The 19,022-nt window shown below is 42.5% G+C and overlaps 1 protein-coding gene across 1 annotated transcript; it reads right to left on the bottom strand.

Annotated features, from left to right (window-relative positions):
- Positions 1–37: 37 nt before the first annotated feature.
- On the bottom strand, positions 38–17,267 carry mfsd2b (major facilitator superfamily domain containing 2B). Its single transcript, XM_041064373.1, has 15 exons — positions 17,154–17,267; positions 16,227–16,585; positions 11,756–11,881; positions 11,500–11,624; positions 7,911–8,034; positions 6,534–6,612; positions 6,189–6,370; positions 4,758–4,848; positions 4,193–4,314; positions 3,584–3,667; positions 3,189–3,272; positions 2,820–2,929; positions 1,442–1,585; positions 1,028–1,204; positions 38–400 (listed from the first exon to the last, which is right to left on the bottom strand). The coding sequence occupies exons 2-15, from the start codon at positions 16,566–16,568 to the stop codon at positions 352–354; spliced, it is 1,839 nt and encodes a 612-aa protein (XP_040920307.1). The 5' UTR covers positions 16,569–16,585; positions 17,154–17,267; the 3' UTR covers positions 38–351.
- Between the last annotated feature and the right edge of the window lie 1,755 nt (positions 17,268–19,022).

Genomic DNA, 19,022 nt, shown 5'->3' with positions numbered 1-19,022 from the left:
GCAAATAAACACAACACGCACACACACGTTTATTCTCTACCAACCAAACTCTACAACATTTATTCATTTCATATTTTCAACCCTTTGTAATAATGTATCATAAATAAATAACAGTGTTGTAGAGCTAAACACAGCAAATAATAATATACATTCATTTATATAAATTAGGTAATCTTATTATATATTCATATGTCCAAGACGACTATACAGTACATGTGAAAATGAAACAAAGAATGTTTACATTAAAACAATTTAAACTATTTATCAGTGTAATATACACTAATGAACAAACTTCCAGCTGCGTCACTGGAATACGTGGCTTTTTGAAATTCACTCCATTTGAGATCCAAGTCACACGTTATTCAAATCCTCCATACTTCTGGAGCCGATGCTCTGTTTCCTGTGGGAGACATGAATATTAGTGACATGTTGCATTGATAGCACAGGTCTAAAGTACCTAACTACATTTACAGTACACTATTTCTAATTTCTCCAACTTTATTATTATAATTTCAACATTTCAGAGAAACATTCCTCTTTATACTCTGATTCATTTATCTAATTGCACAGCTGACTATGTTGGTGTTGAACAGCTGATTCCACAGTACTGGCAACATTTCTCATAACGACATTAGTTTTTAAGTGGAAATCCTCCTGATTAACATTTTTTTTTATCTTTATTTGATTAATTCTCTTTCACACAGCAGGGTTGAGTGTAATCTCTATTTTGTAATATAAATTGGCCACAGAGAGGAGCTAACCACACACAAACACATCAGGGATTAAAGGGTCACTCCAGCAATTTAATGTTTTAATGTTGCACTTCCATAATATTAGAGGACTCATTAGAGTTGCATTAAAAATGAATCATCAGAATTAAAGCAGCACAGGACAAAATATCCTGACTTTTAGTCACTGTCATGGGTCAAGCTTTGAAAATGCTGTATCCCATGATGCAATTCAAAGGTGTCTTTCTTTAGATCTATGCTGCCTGCATCTCAGGTGTAAGTCTATTATTTCTCCTCACCGTAGCTCCTCCAGGCAGAGTTTATTCCTGAGCCGCACGTCTTCACTGATGGGATAGAGGAGGAGGATCATTAACCCTGTAACAATGAAGGCCACTGGAGCAGCACCAATCAGCAGCTTCAGGGTGTACACTACAGGAGCAGGCTGTTTGCAGGCGCCGGTGTCATATCCTGCAAACCTACACACACGCACACACACAAACGTGCAGAGATCCCATTTAAACGCAGGCTACAGGAAATCGACATCCAGCCTGACGCTGCAAATGAGCAAACTCGACACCCTTCACATGATGAATTATGCATCAGGTCTGGGTTTAATGCAATTGTACAAGGTTGCACGACACACTAAGTGCAGATACAGAACATCATGCAGTGTGTGCATTAATGGTGCATGTGTGATAATAATGCAGACTTACTCCAGACAGAGGGTGGACACTCCCAGGGAGATGCCAGCAGCGAACTTGGTGAAGAAGACGTAGAATGAGTAGAAGATGGCTTCGTGGCCTTTAGAGTAGGGGTTGGCCAGTCTGAAGTCATCAACCACATCTGGCAGCATAGACCTGGATTGCACACACGCCACATGCAGAACTGAATGACTCTGAGATATTTGTTTGTTTGTTGCAGGATTTTGTGAGCATGTGTCCGTTGTCTTGAATACTCAACATCACTGTAAGACATGGTAAAAGTTTAAGCTGATGTGTGCCTCAGGCCTCCCTCACACTCTTACTTTAATCATCTTACACAACCAGTCAAGATGCTAGCAGCTGATGATGTGAGGCCTACTTATAGCGCTCTGATAAACTGGTGGGCTAAAATTACAGAGCTAATAACACGATTAGATGATGAGCAGCAGGCAATACCACAGGTCTCGGCCCACAGACTGGATAAACAATCGGCCCTTTCCAAAATAAACACGTCCCTATGGGAGGCCCCTGTAATTTGGGGTTTTAGGGAGGGGGCAAGAGATGAGTGAGGAGCAGAGTCGGCTATAGAAATGATTAGAAAGCAGATGTGGAGGAGAAGACCGTTTTACCTTTGGTATTGTATTAGCTCTATGATGGTATAGAAGATTTATAGTATACACTGCCTCTAATTCTTACAACTGACATCACTTCCATGACCGTGACATGACCTGGGCGATTTCGGCGGGGCCCTCTGGTCCCAAAGTCACCACTAACAGCATGTTGGTGTGCTATTGTGGTTTGAACAAAGGTCATTTTGCATCGTATCAAAGGGGGACCAACATGAGCAACAGAGCCACAGCACAGACAAACATATAGCTGGATTGAATTAACATAAACAATGTTAGAGGCTTAGTGGATTTGGATAACTATTTTAAGGATATAAACGGATATTACATGAACTGGAACATGTATTTCATGGTTACGCTGTATTTCTTTTAATCCTTTGTAGTCACTGATGGGGGTTCCCCGAACTTACACTGGGCAGATGGCAGGGAGACGCCCTAAATGTACATTAAAAGGTTGACACAGAGATACTGTAACTGTAATGCACAAGTAAATACCAGAGGCAACATAGAGTCTCAATCCTGCCTAGTTTGCCAGTTTTTTTTTCCTTTTGGACTGCAATAGAAAAAAACTGGAGCATCCAGGGAAAAAGAAGAAACTCTTGATTCATCTGATCTCATGTCAGATGTTTCCACATTGGAGGCCCTGTCGGTGGCCGAGAACTTAGTTCAAATATTTAAACCATATGCATGCCAAGTGATTTGACTGAATGTTGATCCACTTGAGTGCAGTGTGATGTGCTATGCTCTGAAGCGTTGAGTCTTACCACGGCAGCAAGAGCGAGGCAGCCACACTGAGTCCAGAGGAGACGGCCACAACATAGGCCACCACCACGTTAGGGATGAACACCAGCATCAAGGTGAAGGGCATGATCCACTGGATAGAGAGAGAATTAAGAAGTTGAAATGGATCATTTGCTAATTATTCTTTAATTCAGTCTCATGCAAAAATAAACACTGGTAATAATGAGTGTGGCAACAATGTCTCCAGCAAGATAACGAGACATTTCCTTTTTCAAGTGTGATTAAAACAAGGATGCCACACTCCCACGTTTGTCCACAAGATGGCACAAACATCAAAGTTTAATAGCTGTAAAAGCTACTCTGGAAAACCAAAATAAAAGCAGCATACTCACTGTGATGCCACAAAAAGCTGCCGTCTTTTTCCCAAACCTCTGCAGAAACCATTGCCACAGTGGGATGCTTATCACTGCCGAAACCTGAGTAAACATGTGCAAGAAGATTGCGTGTGATACGTGTATGAGAAGAATTGTTTTGACTATGATTCAGTCTAGTAAGAAAGTCTGAAATAATAAAAGACCAGTAATGGGGATCATGACTCAAAGTTTCTATGACAGCAAGGATCACTGTGATTGTAAGGAGCAAGTTTTTGTTTCTGAGATGAAACATGCATTAAAAAAAGAGTTCAAATGCAGGTCAAACATAAAATATGAGTTAAGTATTTAATCAGTGACATGTTACAGATCCTTGGGTGCTTGTGAGCTGAATCGCTGCTAAAAGCTGCACTCACCAGGATGGTCAGCACAATATTCTGGAAGTGATCCCTCAGGTCGGCAGCATAAGTGCAGAAGAGGACAAAGTTGCTCTGTACCAGCTGCAGAAATCAGAGATCAAACATTCAAATATTCAGTCTTGTCTTGTCTACTCAGCACAGTTGCTGGGCACTCAGCTTGCTGTGTCGAGTGCCAAATGAAGTGACTGGAGAAGCTGCTGACGGTGTTTTGCAGTGATTTATTCCCACTCCAGAGCTCACATGGATGACAACTGACACCTCCTCTGAGATGACAGGGGCAAATACATACAGAAATAGATCCGACGCAAAAGCTGGAAAGTCTGCAAATAATTTCAACAGTCTAAACATGAAGTGTCAAACGTGTAGCGTCTGCCTATGTGACAGGTAAACAGAAAGAATGCGGGGGCCGCCACTCACTCTCAAGAGTCCTAAGTCTTAAAACACACTTTAAACCGTGAGCTTTCAGTAAGTGCTCTTCTGCACTGATCAAATCAACATTGAGCGCCAGCAGCTCTCCCGCATTGTCAGGATCCAGGTCTGGCTCCATTTACTGTAACGTGGAGTGTCATGTCTGAGAATCGCCGGCAAAATAAAACTGGCATTTACCTGAATGGCGACAGTGATGAAGAGGAATGCAGCGGTTAGAGTGAGGTATGGCCCGTGCCTCATCACAAGGATGAAGCCCTTATAGAACGGGATCTGCTTCTCTGTCCTTGGGGCATACGGATCTGAAATGGTTACATGTAGAACGAGAATATGAGAATGCAGCGGATCAAATAACATGCAGCAAGAGAAAGACAGAGGATGGAGTTGCTCACTGGCAATCCTGGAACTGCCCCCGCATTGCAGTGGAAGCTGTTTGTCCCACTGAGAGCTGTCATTTATAGCGTAATAAAGATCAGAGAATGGCAGATTTCCAAAAGCATTGCAAGGGACACTCGATGTGTAAGAAAAGTACGAAAACATTCAAGGGAATCTTTAAAATGGAAGAAAAAATGTAAGCCACAAGTTCCCAGAGTCTAATGTAATGCTATTTTAAAGGAAACAGCAGCAAATCAAAACATCTGTGAAGCTGGGACCAGTTGATGTTTGGCATTTTTGCTTCACTGTCAGAGTCGTAGGTGATTCATTTTCTGTCAGCACTTTTGTTCACACGTGCGGAAAGTCTCACCATCTCTCTCTTTGACTCCCAGGACCATCACCACCGTGCAGATGAGAAACACTCCGCCAATAACACCAGCAGCGATCATGTACACCCCCTTCTGTGGAGAGAAAGAACAAACATGTAGCCTACATCAATCCATCTCTCCTTACAGAGGCAGCACAATCTATTCTGAGCCTTTCCTCAATCTTTAATTCATAATGTTCTCAAATGCCTAAAAAATTTAAGGGCTTCATTTCAACTTGCTATACATTAATTCTGGAAACAAATAGCCACAGTAGGTGTCAGTTTTCATTGAAACTGGTGGCTTAATTAATTTCGTTTTTTGCCCTATTTTAGCACTCATCAGCGTATGATTTATAGGCAGTGACTTTCTGTGTTAGTTTTCCACGTCAGTTTAAAGTGCAAACTCGCATGCACATCACATACCCTCCACAAATACAAGTATAAACAGGAAGAAACCTCAAGTAGATCTGTATCCCAAAATATAGCCTCAGCCGTTTAATGTCGTACCCTGACAGGAACTGCTCTGCCTTAAACAACCTCTGTTTGTTTGCTCTTTTTCCATGTGGCTCAGCCCAGCGGTTCATTATTATTTATGCACATCAAACACTCCCTGTTTCCGAGGGCAGACTCAGACGGTGTGCCACCCTCACCAGCGACCGCGGAGGAATTTAGCGAGTGGCTGCAGAGGGTTTGGCCTGGTGAGTGGGTTGCCCCGATAGGGTTCACCCAAAATCCACTGGAGAAGAACCCATGTGAGGCCCAAATAGCTGCGGAGCAAACCAAAATCCTACGTAGGACAGTTTGGACTCTGGCTTGTTTCATGTTTGCAAAAATCTTCACATGATAGATTCACAGTAGTGGCCGTGTTTATTCACAGCTCTGCAAACTGAAATGTGGACATGAATGGTCCTATCGTGGTCCTGTCCCTCCGACTTTAAGTTAAGCTGCAGACGCCTTGAAGTAAAAGACTAATATTTCAAACATACTGAATCTGGGGTGCATCAAATGTTCTCGCTGAGATATAAATAGGTCTAATGACTTACAGACTGTGGAGACCCCTCAATGTAATGGGGCCGCAGTTTGGAGACTGATGTGAGGGAGGAACCCCCTTTGTGGTCATGAGAGGGGGGCTGGCTCAGGGTGTCAGGTTCAGATATCAAACAGTGGCGTCTCCTTTCAATCCCATGGGTTACACGGGTTAAAACATGAAGCCATTTTGGATGTCAGAACCTGTAGATATTCTGTGACATGGACTCAATTTCGAACAATCCTCCTTTTCATTCGGATATTTAGCAAAAGTAAACCACCTTGAGCACACACACCGCAGATCTAAGTTAAGCGAGAACGCTGATGACAGTCCAAGTTATTTTCAAACCAACACTGTGGCCTACTTTGAGCACACCTGGGCTCCTGGCTTGGCACAGTGACACTTACAGCGTGTGACAGGTAGTCCTGGGAGTGCACCGGGCTCTTGACGATCTCTGCCCCGCTGCTGTTGCCAAGGTAACCGGCAGACGTGTTGTGAGTTGGGCAGTGCTTCAGAGTGTGAGCGCTGGCCACAATCTGGCCCTGGATGGCAGCTCCCACAAGGGTCCCTAGAACCTTCAGTGTCATCCCTGTCATCACATAATCAAAGATCCAGTTATCAGTTCCAACGCCTCAAAGTAAAAATGAGACACAATTTTAAACTGAACAGGTGCAAAATTTTAAATGGCAACGATTAATTCAATATTAAATGTATTAGGTCTGGGGGTTTTTTTCCATATAAAAAGACCTTACGGTAGGCAGTGGCTGAGTCTCTTTCCTTCTGGTCTGTACTCAGGAACATAGTGAGAGCAGAATAAGGCACGTGGAAACACTAAAATGGAGCAGAGAGACACAATGACAGTTTAGGTAAAAGAAATAAACACAAGTTTGATAAAGCAGGAGGCAAACACTTAACTGTCAGCATGTTGGCACGCAAGGGGCATTTAGCCCATAGCACCGCTCTCAGCCTCGTTAGCATTTAACATTTGACTCACAATCAGAAGTGAACACCCCAGATATCTTTAGATGCCTTTTATCAACATGTTTCCGTGAAAAAGCAGATGCAAAATATACAGCGCACCGTATATATATCAAAAGCAATCTTTGCATTTTCCATGTTGGCGAACCTCAGATCTGTTTTCTCCTTCCTCACCACCTCTCCCAGAGAATAGGCGAGCAAACCGAGTCCTGCTTCACTTTGTAATTTACACAAGGGCTCAGTCAGCACTGCGGCCAAACGAGCATGCATAGCCACGACGAAAATAAACGCGGCCGTGAAGGGATTTTTTTCAGCCGCTGCCTCTATACAGCATGTCATTTCTGGGGCCTTCGCTGGATGCAAACATTTATAGAATTAAGCACGCACAACTGTCCAATACAGATGCAGGTGAGAACTGATTCATTTGATGGACATGTATTAGTTGATTGCACAAACAGATGATATGTTGCGCTCTAACCTCTGTTTACAGACTGTGACCCCCTGAATGCTAACAGATGGCCTTTCCCAGCAAACTTCACACAAACACGTATCCAGAGACAATGAAGGGAGGCTAAAAGTGGTAACCAGCATTTACCCAGCAAGAGGTTCCTGGCAGGACTGACCATATACTTATCAAGTAGTTAGAATGACATGCCATTACAGCTGGCCGCAGTGTGGCTGCAGCGGTCTACGCGCTCTGTAGCACATGTTATATGGGTTACCCCAGAGCAGAGCAGAGAGGGAGAGGGAGAGAGATGAATGGTCTGGACCATAATAACAAAAGGCAACCTAAATAACTACACTTCCCTTTTGAGGTAAAGTATCTAAGAGCTCTGAGCTCTAATCTGCTGCTCGTCTCACAAATCAAAGTGTAAATCCCACCAGGAGAGCTGTCAGAGGCTGGCATGAGATGACTGTAATCAACTTCACTTTAAACTCTGTTTTTCATAGTGTTTTCTGGATGCTGTCTATATGTTATGTAATGTGTCATCTATAGACAATGAGCTGCTTCAGTCAGGGCTTTTATCTCCTGTACGCCTTGACACCTCTCTCGTACTTCACGTGAAGTCCTGCTGAGTTATCTGATACATCACACCCCAGTTTCTTTAACATCAGATGTACAGGGATTCTGACAGAGCAGACACACTTACGGTGATGAGGGTTTGGTAGAGGCAGTAGAAACCTAGGTACCAGATGAACCTGCCGTTGATGAAAGGAGGAACAAACCAGAGGTAGAAGTAGGAGACCACCAGAAACGGAGTGCAACCCACCATCCTACAGAACATAAAGGTGTGTCAGAGGTGAGACTCAGAGAATAAACACAAGTTGTGACAAAGGAACAAACATTTTTCTCATCGTGAAAAACATATGTAAAAATGACAGTTATCTGAATGAGCTATATAAAAGTAGCCGCCATCACCACTTCAAGCTGTCAGAATATGGATGACAGTGGTCATGTTATGTAATTTTCAAAGCGGTGTTAAAATCAGGCCATATTCCTGGCAGATTACAGTGAGACTAAGCTGACTGCTCAATGATTATGTTGCTGTAAGTATGATAAGAATCTGTCCTGGGAGGGACAGGCGAGCAGGGAAATACCACAATATTCCAAACCCACACATATCATTGAAAAACACACACATGCACACTTACATAAATATGCAATACACACGCAAGCAAACGGGGCATGAAGCAATTCTGCTGCGCCGTGTTTTTCTCAGAACTTGGAGCGATACAGTATGTGGGCCATGTATAATTCATAAGTAAACAACTCGTATGTGTCATTATGGTAAAAGTGAACAGCTGTGTGTTTCAAAATGAAGAGGAAAAAAAAAAAGGGCAGATTATGGATGATCAACAGTGTGGCATGTCTGCACACACCAGACAGTTTGTTTGTCGTGTGGTCTGGAGTCTGAAGCAGCTGCGATACCAGCACATCTACAGGTAGGACAGAGGCACTGATGGAATTTAGGTGACTGTGCCAAAACCCGCAGTTGCCCTGACCTCTGACCTGCTCTACGCTGTGAATTATAAAGAGAGAAAGTGGGAGAAAGAGGTAGAGAGAGGCCAGTTACGGTCATTTCTAGCATCGTCCAGCCCGCCCACCTCACTCTCCTCCTGATTGTTTGCTTAAACAAAGGCGGCTGACAACGCTGGTGCTGCAGTATTGACAGCGTGGTCATGGGAGCAATGAAAGGGCCCCAGGGCCGGGTGAATGGGACAGTTAGAATGTTCCTGCAAGATGACTGTGTTCAGGGAGAGACAACACAGGCACATGCGCAAAAAAAAAAAAAAACCCACGCTCGCATACTTTCTCACACATCAGGGATGCATGAATACACATTCACACCTGTCCCCAGTAATTTGCACAGTATTAATTAAGCCAGAGCATTGATAAGAGGCTGGCACTTATAATTCTCTTCTCACTGACTTGTTCGGGATTCTTACAGCATGTTAATTAGATGATGTGCAGTGGAACAGAGGGGATTTAGAAGAGGTGTGGTAGGTGAGAGTGTGCTTTCTTGGTTGATTCTGAGTGTAGAAGAGTTCATGTACCCCATGGTTGGAAAGTAACTACATGTACTGCATGTGCATGTAGTACTGTATTTACAGGAAATTCATTGAGATAGGCCAACTTTAGAACTCTTTTTTCACATATGCATTAGTGCTCCCAAAGACCTATAAACAAACTCTGATGTGTAAAAGCAGTGCACTCCCTCCTTTAAGAGTTTACATTTAAAAAACATAGCATTAACTCATAAAATAAATCTATTAACACCGTTCAAGATGAAACCAATAGTTCACAACCTTTTTGGCTTCCGACCCCTTACAAAAGAGCAGTGTCTCAGTTGGGCCTCTGTTTATAGGTTTCAGATGTCTACGAGCTGCTAGCAGGGCCACCAAAGAGTGATTTTCCCTCCAAAACTCTCACATGGTTATCATTTATATTACTGATTCGACACCAAAAGAAGTAAAATTATCCAACATTCAGAAAAAGTGAATATTAAAGAGAAATCCAAAAAATGAGAACAGATTCGAGGAGCAAAACTTTGATTTTTTTTTTTCTTTCTTTCTTTGTCATTAATCATCTCTCCACCAACCATATTTATTTTATGACCCTTTGGACAGGGCCTGACCCCTAGGTTGGGAACCACTGGATTAAAGTTACTGTAAAAAGTAAAACATAACTTCTACCACTGATACATCCTCATTGTCAGGTTTTCCTTTGTTAAAAGTGACAATCTTACACATAATCTTACAAATAATTTTCCCAGGGTCTTCCACTGGGATGGTGCTTCACTACAATCACAAAACAATAAACACTGAAACACCCAAGGGGACATGTTGGGCCAAACGACTCCATCCTCAAGAACTCAGAGCAAAGATATAAATCACTTTATGTCACGCTGTGGATGTGACAGACAGAAGGGGAAAAGCATTTCCTGCTAGATGGGCAGAGGGGAATTTCCAAACGGGTAAAAAAAGGGAGTGGCTTGCACGCTCATCAGAAACACTGATGAGCACACATTTAAAATACTAACATACTGTATACCACACAAAGTATTCACATGCACAAACACAAGCAAGAACACACACACATGCACACACCTACAGCTTCCCGGGGGTAATCAGAGCTGATTTAACAGCCATCAGCATCTGTCTGCTACTGAGCGCGGCCGGTTGGCCACAGTGGACTTGGTCCCCTTCCAACACTGTCAGCTTGTGTGTAATCTATGGTTTATAATGCAGCAGACATTAGATACTGGCTGTGTAATTACAGTAAAAGTCACGCTATGTGTGTGTGTTCAAAGACATATACTACACACACACACACACACACAGGGCCGATTATAAAATCATCTTTGAAAGTGGTGATTAATGCAAATGGTGGTAATAGCTTCGATAGCTTAGATTCCCAAAAGTTACATGAGGTGTTGTAATAAAATGTCACCGAGCAGCACAGGTAGCAGAAGATTTATGAAAGAATGCAGATTAACTTCCTTAGCTACAGAATTGTTGTCTGGCATCAATAGCCAAAAAACAACCCACGCCCTCAAAGCATACAGCATGTATAGCTCATCACAGGGAGCGTCGGGAACGGTGTAATTAAAGCACAGTGGCTGTTTATGCAGCTCAGTCCTCAGGTGAGAGGCACGAGCCTGAGAATCATTTCAAAACAATTTGAAACTGGGGCACACGGATTGTTTTTGTTGAGACTTCATGCAAACATTTGTATCATGAGGCAGCCATAATTATGTCTGAGTGAGTGGGAGAAAACCAAAACATGTTTCATAATCTGTCGACAAATCACAAAAAAATCTTTTATGCAAGCGTAGCTGTATGTCAGCAACAGCACTTCACCATGGGGTCACTAAGGAACATGCCAGCTGTATCCTGATTATGTTAACTGCTTTAAATATCATTCTTTTCAGGTCTTAAATACAATTTGGGGAAATAACTTCTGTTTCTAGCTGAATTGTCAGTTTTCACAGTTTTCTTTCCTGTCAATAACCTGAAAGCAATAATAGTCCTTTCCTAAAATGATGTATTACTTTCAATATTTATGAGCACTCAGATGTTTTGAATCTGATTTTGTCAGTACTGCTTAGCCCTACTTTTGAGTCAAAAAAAATCTAAATGGAGAAAAACAGGAACAACAAGTACAGGAAGTAGAAAAAAAAAGAAAGTTACTGAAATACAGGACTAGAGCATGAGAGATAGTATGAGCAGTGAGCTCACCAAGGCATGAGTCTGCCAATCTTGGTCCATCTGCTCTTTGTAATGAAGAAACCAACAATGGGGTCGGTCACTGCACCCCAGGCTTTACCGATGAACAGCACCATGGAGGCCTGGAAGGCGGTGATCTGCAGAGCAGAACAGTGACAGATTGGAGCTAAAAAACACTTGCAGGTACAAAACTACAATACCAATTTATTCATATATGAGAGCCACACACTCTGTCTTATACCCTCTTGTTCTCTTTGAAACACATTACCTGAGCGACGTCAAGCAGGTAGATTTGCAGGAAGAAGGCTGTGGCGCTGGCAGCCACCTCCTTGGGTGCGCCTCCGATGGCGAAACACAACTTGCTGCATAACGACAACTTCTGGCTCAAGTCGGTCTGTGAAAAGAGAGGTGACGAAGGAGGGGGGAATTAGATAATGGCTTCCTAGTAGGTTAGGCTGCTAATGAGCAAATTAACGTTTCTGCACTGCAAGCACTCTTGTGAAGACTCTCATTCCAGGTGGGAATGGGGAAATGTGGCAAATAAAGGATGCCAACCAGTGAAAAACGATTGCTAACACGAATCACACACCATAGCTGCTTACTGTTGGAGTATAAACTAAATATAAGGTTACCACTTCCAGCTTTGTTATGCATTTATGGACACATATCCATGGATTAACCAGGCTAAGGCCAGCAGACGTAATGTAAAAGACTATATTTAGATGATAGTCATTACACATTTATCACCACCTTTCATCCAACACATTCCTGGAAAATGAAGTCAGTGGTATTAACAAAGAACTTGTCATTTTGTTAGCCAGTAAGCATGGATGATTAAGTCCGTTTATGATAACTGTTAAGTAACATAATAGACAATGGAAAACTAGAAACATGCCACATTGATCAAACTAAACTAACTTTATTATTTAATTTCCTCTCGATGAAAATGTTTAACACTTTCACTATCACCGTGAAATTAGGTGTGTCACCTCAAAATAAAGCACTTGTGACTCACAAATCCTGGTGTCATTCACATTCTGAATCCTTTCGAATTCTATTTCAGGTGCTCCAAAAATAACCCTCTTTCTTCATCTTCATGTCAAAACGGTCCAGTGATTCAGTGGAATGTAAAGAAAAGTACAGTAGCTGCTTAAATGTTACCAAGTCACACTGTATTTGCTATGATTTAAGCGGAAGATGTGTACATGATGATACATCTGTTATCTCATGACTTCCACTCCCTAAAAAAAAACTCCCAACTACAAGTAAGTGTGTGTGTGTGTGTGTGAAACAGCGGATCAGAAGGAGACCCCCTGCCAGCTGTTTGCATTGTGGTTTATCTGTGCAGACACTGAGGCACACAGAGGAGCCTGAGAAACCCACTGAGACATCCACGGCTCCGTTTCCCCTCACCGTGCTCTGCTAAAACCATCAGGCACGTGACTTTGTGTGTGCACTTTTGTGTATGTGCATGTGTGTGTGTGTAGCAAGAAGGGCAAGCTTTCATCTTCACACATGAATAAGACAAGACACCACAGTCTAGGGAGCCCAATATTTACGACTGTCTCCAAGGCTGTGCACACATATCAACCTTTGCCTGTCTCCCCCTCTGTACAACCTTTGGTGTCAGACACACACACACACAGAAAACAGTGTCACTCCACATCCAGCGGCCCAGGCTTGGCCTACAGCTACTCCCCTCAGAGTTTTATGAAAGAAGGAAATCACCAAAGTAACCACAGCCTCGACCGACACACTGTTATTATCCGGCTCACGTTTTCTCTTCCTCCTTTTTTCACCCCATCAAAACATGGAGGGGTTCGAGAACGACAATTACCAGGAGGGAGGTGTGTAATTATTCAATCGCAAGACAAGCGGGTCAGAGGTAAGTAAAGGCTGCGCGGCGGTTCCGACTTCAAAACTCTCTCTTCTTCCACTCTCACTGCAATTACCCCTAATTGGAGAGAAAAATCAAAGTCTTTGGTGTCTGGAGAATGCAGCTTAACTGATGATGTGCAAAAATACTCCATGCACCCAGCACTGCTCCCTCTCTCTCTCTCTCTCTCTCTCTCTTTCTGTCTGTCACTCTAAACACTTATTCTTTCCCTCCAAACTCTTACTCTCAATCTTTCATTACTGAGTTTTTATCATCAAAGAGGATAAACAGGATATCCCGTCTACTGTTGTCTGGATGCCCAAACAAAACCTCATACACACATCTCGACACACACACACACACACAAACTTATATAGGAACAGTGGCTCAAAGTAAAGGGAGCATCTGCAAAGTTCAGACTGTCCTTGTCCCAAGCAAGGGACAAGGACAGATAAGACTAATCTCTAAAGTTAATGAATCCTTAACTGTTGAGGGGAAAACAATTTAAAATGCCAGAACTGCACCGCAAGTAATTTAAATCAGGATTGAGGACAATTCTACTGCAAAGAAAGAAGGGGGGCGGGGGGGGGGGGGCTCCCAGGCCAGCTAAGCTATATTCTCCAAATAAAAATAAACGCTCAGTGTTTGCATGCTAAAGTTAAGCTGGTAAAATGGATCCATAAAGCAGTTTAAATGTCGATTCAGATTTTCTGACCGTTCTGTTTATCAAGGTCACAACGCAGACTCGGGTCACAGAAGTCGACACCAGTAGCTTTGTCCCTTCAGTTCAGATTATGGATTAATGAGTATGAAATGATGTCACTGATGGCAGAAAGCCATTGAAATGTCAACAGTAGTCTGGTGACACTGGCTCCACTCCCAGGGAATCTGTCTAAAAACCTCAGATGGACTTGCACAGAATTTATAGCCAGTCGTTCATTCATTCTCCTGAAAAGACACTACAAGCATCGATATGATCAGAGTGACAAAGCTCTGTTAGAAGTACTGCTGTGATGGATTGGGATCCTCTTTGTGTGGAATTAGCTGTGACAGTTTACCCATTACTGTCTATGGACCTGTCATTTTGTCTCATTCACAAAGACAGAAAGGTTTTTCATCTATTATGTCCCACTCAGGTATCCTTACTGGACATGTATCATACAAAAAAACTCTGATTTTATTATTTTTTTCTGAGAAAAATGCAGTGCCATTCAAACATCCAAAGGGAATTCAGCAGAATCAACTGACCTTTTAGAATTAAATGTAAATATACCGCATAAGTTTTATTAATTTCAGGCTCAGTCAACTTAAAACTTGTAGCTTTTTGTTTTCATACAGTCTTAAAATTCTAAAGAAACATGGTTAGCATATTAGAAGACTTCTCAGCGTGCATTGTTTGGGGTTAAATCTCTTTAGGGTCCCTCGTTTAATGACAGAAACCTGTTGCTTCTTTTTCATACATGTTATCATTATTTCCTGTGATATGAATAAAAACAATGCTGTAAAGAGGTGATGTAGTTAAAAGAACACTGATCAGATCTCAAACAAATGAAAACGTGGAAAAACATGATGGAAATGTGGCATGTATGTTGACTTCATGTATTATTCTGAGGAAGGTTACAGTTAAACACAGTTCTATAAACCAACTTTTGCGCCTCAATTTAAACACTTATTTACAACATTTCAGCTTTTTATTTCTTAATATTTAATAGAACCGCAAGGCTGAATTTAATATCTTAGCTTCACTTAACTTTGTTAATTATACATCAAAATAGCTCATGAGCCAAACAAATTGTTCAAGTTTAGCTCATTTAACTCAAATTCTCGATGGCGGCAGATGAATTTATGTTTTACAGTCTTCACATCAGTCAAGTTTTGCCTTCTTCAGGAAAACGAACCTCACAATAAAAATACAAATTCACAAAATGAAAAACACTGCATGTTAGATGGAGGTTTGGCAGAGATGAGACAGTTGCAGAACTGGTTAGATTATGCGAATGAATCCTGTTTCGTTGGCACTGTGAGTCTTTATAGCACAACAGAAAATGAGTGACTAACCGCAATGGTATTGTATTACAAAAGTATTTGAAACACTGGGAGTATAATGTGGTATCTACCGTGTTAAAGGGACAATACGCCATGCAAATGCTTATTTGCATGGCAATTTCGCTTGTTTGCCTTGATTTATCAGCTTGTGGGATATGTGCATATGAGCAGCATCAGTTTGAGGACATGGTTTCTTCTTCGTACCACAGCGGGTACACAGACACAAACACATTATCACACACAAGAGGCTTGACTACTTTACAAACTTATCACACACCAATGGCATTATCCATTTAGATTTCATACAGACACAACAAAAGAAAAGAGAGTCAGTCTACCAGTGTCTACCTGAGAAGCCAACCCTTTCTACTGTTTATTCACTGTCTTGCTTCCTGTTATGGCTGTGATTACAAATGTTTCCATCGCCATCATCCACTGATATCGCCAGGATCAGACAAAAGAAAGCAATCATCAGGCAGGTCATCCCATCAATGGGAACAACCTTTCTCAACTTCCAGGCATTGAATCTACAGTCTGGGGGGATTATAGTTCACAGGAAAACAATGTAGCTGATTAATCACAAACAGATAAGAGTTCTAAAGAGCTCACACTTTCCATTTCTTTCAATCATGTGAAGTCACTCACAGCCAAACTAAGCTGCAAAAACACAGCAGATGAGATTGAAAATTTCAGCTCAGTTAAGTGTCTTCTTATACAGCTGGTGTCCAAACAAGGGTTACAGCCATGTGAGGAAAAACAGTGCCATTACATATGATGACAACCTGTAGAAGAGGACAAAAGAAGGTGGTGATCTTACCTGCTGAGGAGTTTTGGGGAACAGCGGTTCAGTGGGTTTGATGAGCTTCCCGACAGAGCTCTGCACTCCCTTCTCTCCCTTGGTCATGGCTGAGAGACTGTGTGTGAGGCGACAGCCGTATTTCTGAGACTGTGTGAGTGAGGGAGTGTTGAAGTGAGTGTGGCTGTGACTCCTTGTGTGAGCAACACCACGAGGAGCCTGCCACTGATTGGTGTAGGTCAGAGGCTGAAACTGGATGTGGCTCTGACTCCGGGTGTGTGCGTGTTGCGTGTGAGTGGCAGCTCCAGAGGCTGAGAGCTCCTCCTGTTCCTCTGTGACAACTCTGCCGCTTTCTGCCGCCATTCACATGCTGTTATGCTCTGGAATGAGTCCAGAAGGGAAGAGCAAAGTCAGACAGGCAGTGCCCCATCCACCACCACACACACACACACACACACACACACACACACACACAGGCTGCACACACATGCACTCAATAACAAGCATGTACTCCAACATACAAGGACAAGAATGCAGGCACACTCAAACACACACATGTATGAGCACAGACAAAGACTTGCTCTTTGGAAAACACACATAAATGGGACAATGCACAGGAGCACAGATGAATACAGATGCAGGAGAGTGCAACAAGAAGTCTGTCACACACAATCACACACACACACACACAGGCACACAGGCACACACTGTACCTTAAGCGACCTTTTCAAATTTATAGCCTAGTAAATGTCTTTCATGCTTGCACAGCTGGTTATGACTGTGAAAGAGGCAAATGCGATGTTGTCCCGCGCAGGAGTGTGTTATCTCCCCTCATCTTACTATTACAGTAAGTGCATCCATCAACAACCACTCTGCACACCTGATAAGAAAGCTGGAGCTTGTATAAAAGAATGCAAGAACTAGAAGAAAACACAAATATCACCTTACCCCGTGGATGTGGAAAAGCTGCCGGCGCTGTCAGCGGCGCAGTCAGTCAGTTTGTTAGTTTGTTAATTTGACCAGCGGGCTGATCTGCAGCACGGTCAGACGGACAGGATGAGAAGGAGACTGCGGACGATGGAGATGGTCTCCACTCCACTGAGTTGTTTTCAGTCTGCGGCGACGGAGCTGCGCCCTGCAGCGGCCGTGACTGTATACGACACGCGCGGATTGCATGCGTGCGTGAACGCGTGCGTCTCTGAGGAGGTTATGGCAGGCGATGGCTTGACACCAGCCGCTTGTGTGTGTGTGTGTTCGTTTGTTTGGATGGAAACCCACTGCAGTGAGGCTATGCAACAATAACACAGTTTTGTGTGCCATCACATATTTCCCCGAGGCTTCCATAGTGTTTGAGTGAGACAGTGACACAGCAGCGCTGTTTTTAATCTTATGTGATCATCTTGTATTATTCTGCCTGTTACATAAGATAAGATTTGTTTTAAATTGATATTTTATTCTCATTGTTTTGATCACATTAAGTAAGAAAGCGCTGAGGGCATTGCGACAAACTTGTTTATAATCTCTTATGAATGTGTCATTAGTTTGTTATCCTCACACGGTCAACATTCCGCTGGATGCCGTTCTCACGATGGCAGCGCTGAGGCAGGAGTGGAATGTCTGAAATCCAGTTCGGTTTCATCTCAAATACCTGTGCGTTTCTGTGGAACAGGGAAATCGGAAAGGTGTGTGGGTGTGTGACATATTTCAGTCATATTTGTCACAGGGCATCATCATCATCATCCTCTTCATTTAATCATCATCATAATTATGGTGTACACCTAGATCCCACGGTAACCATCATCATCAGACAGTGTAATTGTTTTGTAGTGACAGACTACTGTGCACTTCATGGCCTGACATTTAAAATGGTACAGTCCACTAACAAGGTATGGCCTGTGTGTGTGTTTGTGTGTGAGAGTGTGGAAGGGCCAGTGCTTAAAGAGCCACTCCAGTGATTCAGCACCTTACTGTTATAATGCTGAAGGACTCACAGGTGACAGATTAAAAACAGAACGGTCAAAGTCAAAGCAGCAGAGGCTGAGATATCCCGGCTTTAAGTCCCCAGAAACACACTGGATCCTGCATTTCCCATAATGCAACTCTGGTCACACCAACATTTGATATGGTGTAGAAATATGTCTTTCAAGTAACCTGTTTGAACTTATTCATCCTTTAGCAAACCCAGCAGGCAGTTAGCAAGCTTGTCAGTAAAACAAATATTGGGTGAAATTATGTAAAATCCTGAGAGTAAAATTCTCAGGGGAGTAAACAGTACAGTACAGGGGAAGGAGAAAGAAGTACAGGGAGCTGTTGTGACTGCTTATCATTAGCATGGCCCAGCTATGTAGTATATCAGAGGTTACCTCACCAGCTGCAGTAGGTCACCAACTACTGTAACCAAACCGGTATAACTAAATATTCTGCGAATAGGTGCAGGTTAATTTCGCCGCGTGTCTGAACAGGCCTTTAGACGGCCCCTGCCTTGAAAAGTCCACTTTTTTTTTAAATATAACAATATAACTCCAGTTTGTAATGCAGACTTTCTGTTTAAAACAATTTTCAGTTAAAAAAAAAAGTAGGCCCAATAGAGAACTTTATAGATGTTACACATCTGATTCCCAGGCTGTAAGGTAGTCCTCATGATGATTAACTCAGAGGAGCGCCCCTTCAACTGTAGGTTTATACTGTGTTTCCTAAATGTTAATGATGTTTTGTAAGATTAAGATGTTAGTCTGATTTAACATAAAACTTTCTTTATAATAAATTTTTCTGAGGGAGGAAAAAAATGAAGTATGCCTTTTCTATTTTTGTCAGGTT

The sequence above is a fragment of the Toxotes jaculatrix genome, chromosome 19, assembly GCF_017976425.1.
Source record: "Toxotes jaculatrix isolate fToxJac2 chromosome 19, fToxJac2.pri, whole genome shotgun sequence".
In the NCBI taxonomy this organism is placed as follows: Eukaryota; Metazoa; Chordata; class Actinopteri; family Toxotidae; genus Toxotes; species Toxotes jaculatrix.
Note: the sequence above shows the minus strand (reverse complement) of the source record. Positions and strands in the feature narration are given on the sequence as shown.

What these genes read in the sequence shown, in the direction of transcription:
- mfsd2b (XM_041064373.1), bottom strand. Translation starts at nt 16,568, where the DNA reads ATGGCGGCAGAAAGCGGCAGAGTTGTCACAGAGGAACAGGAGGAGCTC. An exon ending in AGACTCAGCCACTGCCTACC is followed by an intron (nt 6,371 to 6,533) that starts GTAAGGTCTTTT and finishes ATGTGATGACAG; the next exon opens with GGATGACACTGAAGGTTCTA. An exon ending in ATATTGTGCTGACCATCCTG is followed by an intron (nt 3,273 to 3,583) that starts GTGAGTGCAGCT and finishes ATGTTTACTCAG; the next exon opens with GTTTCGGCAGTGATAAGCAT.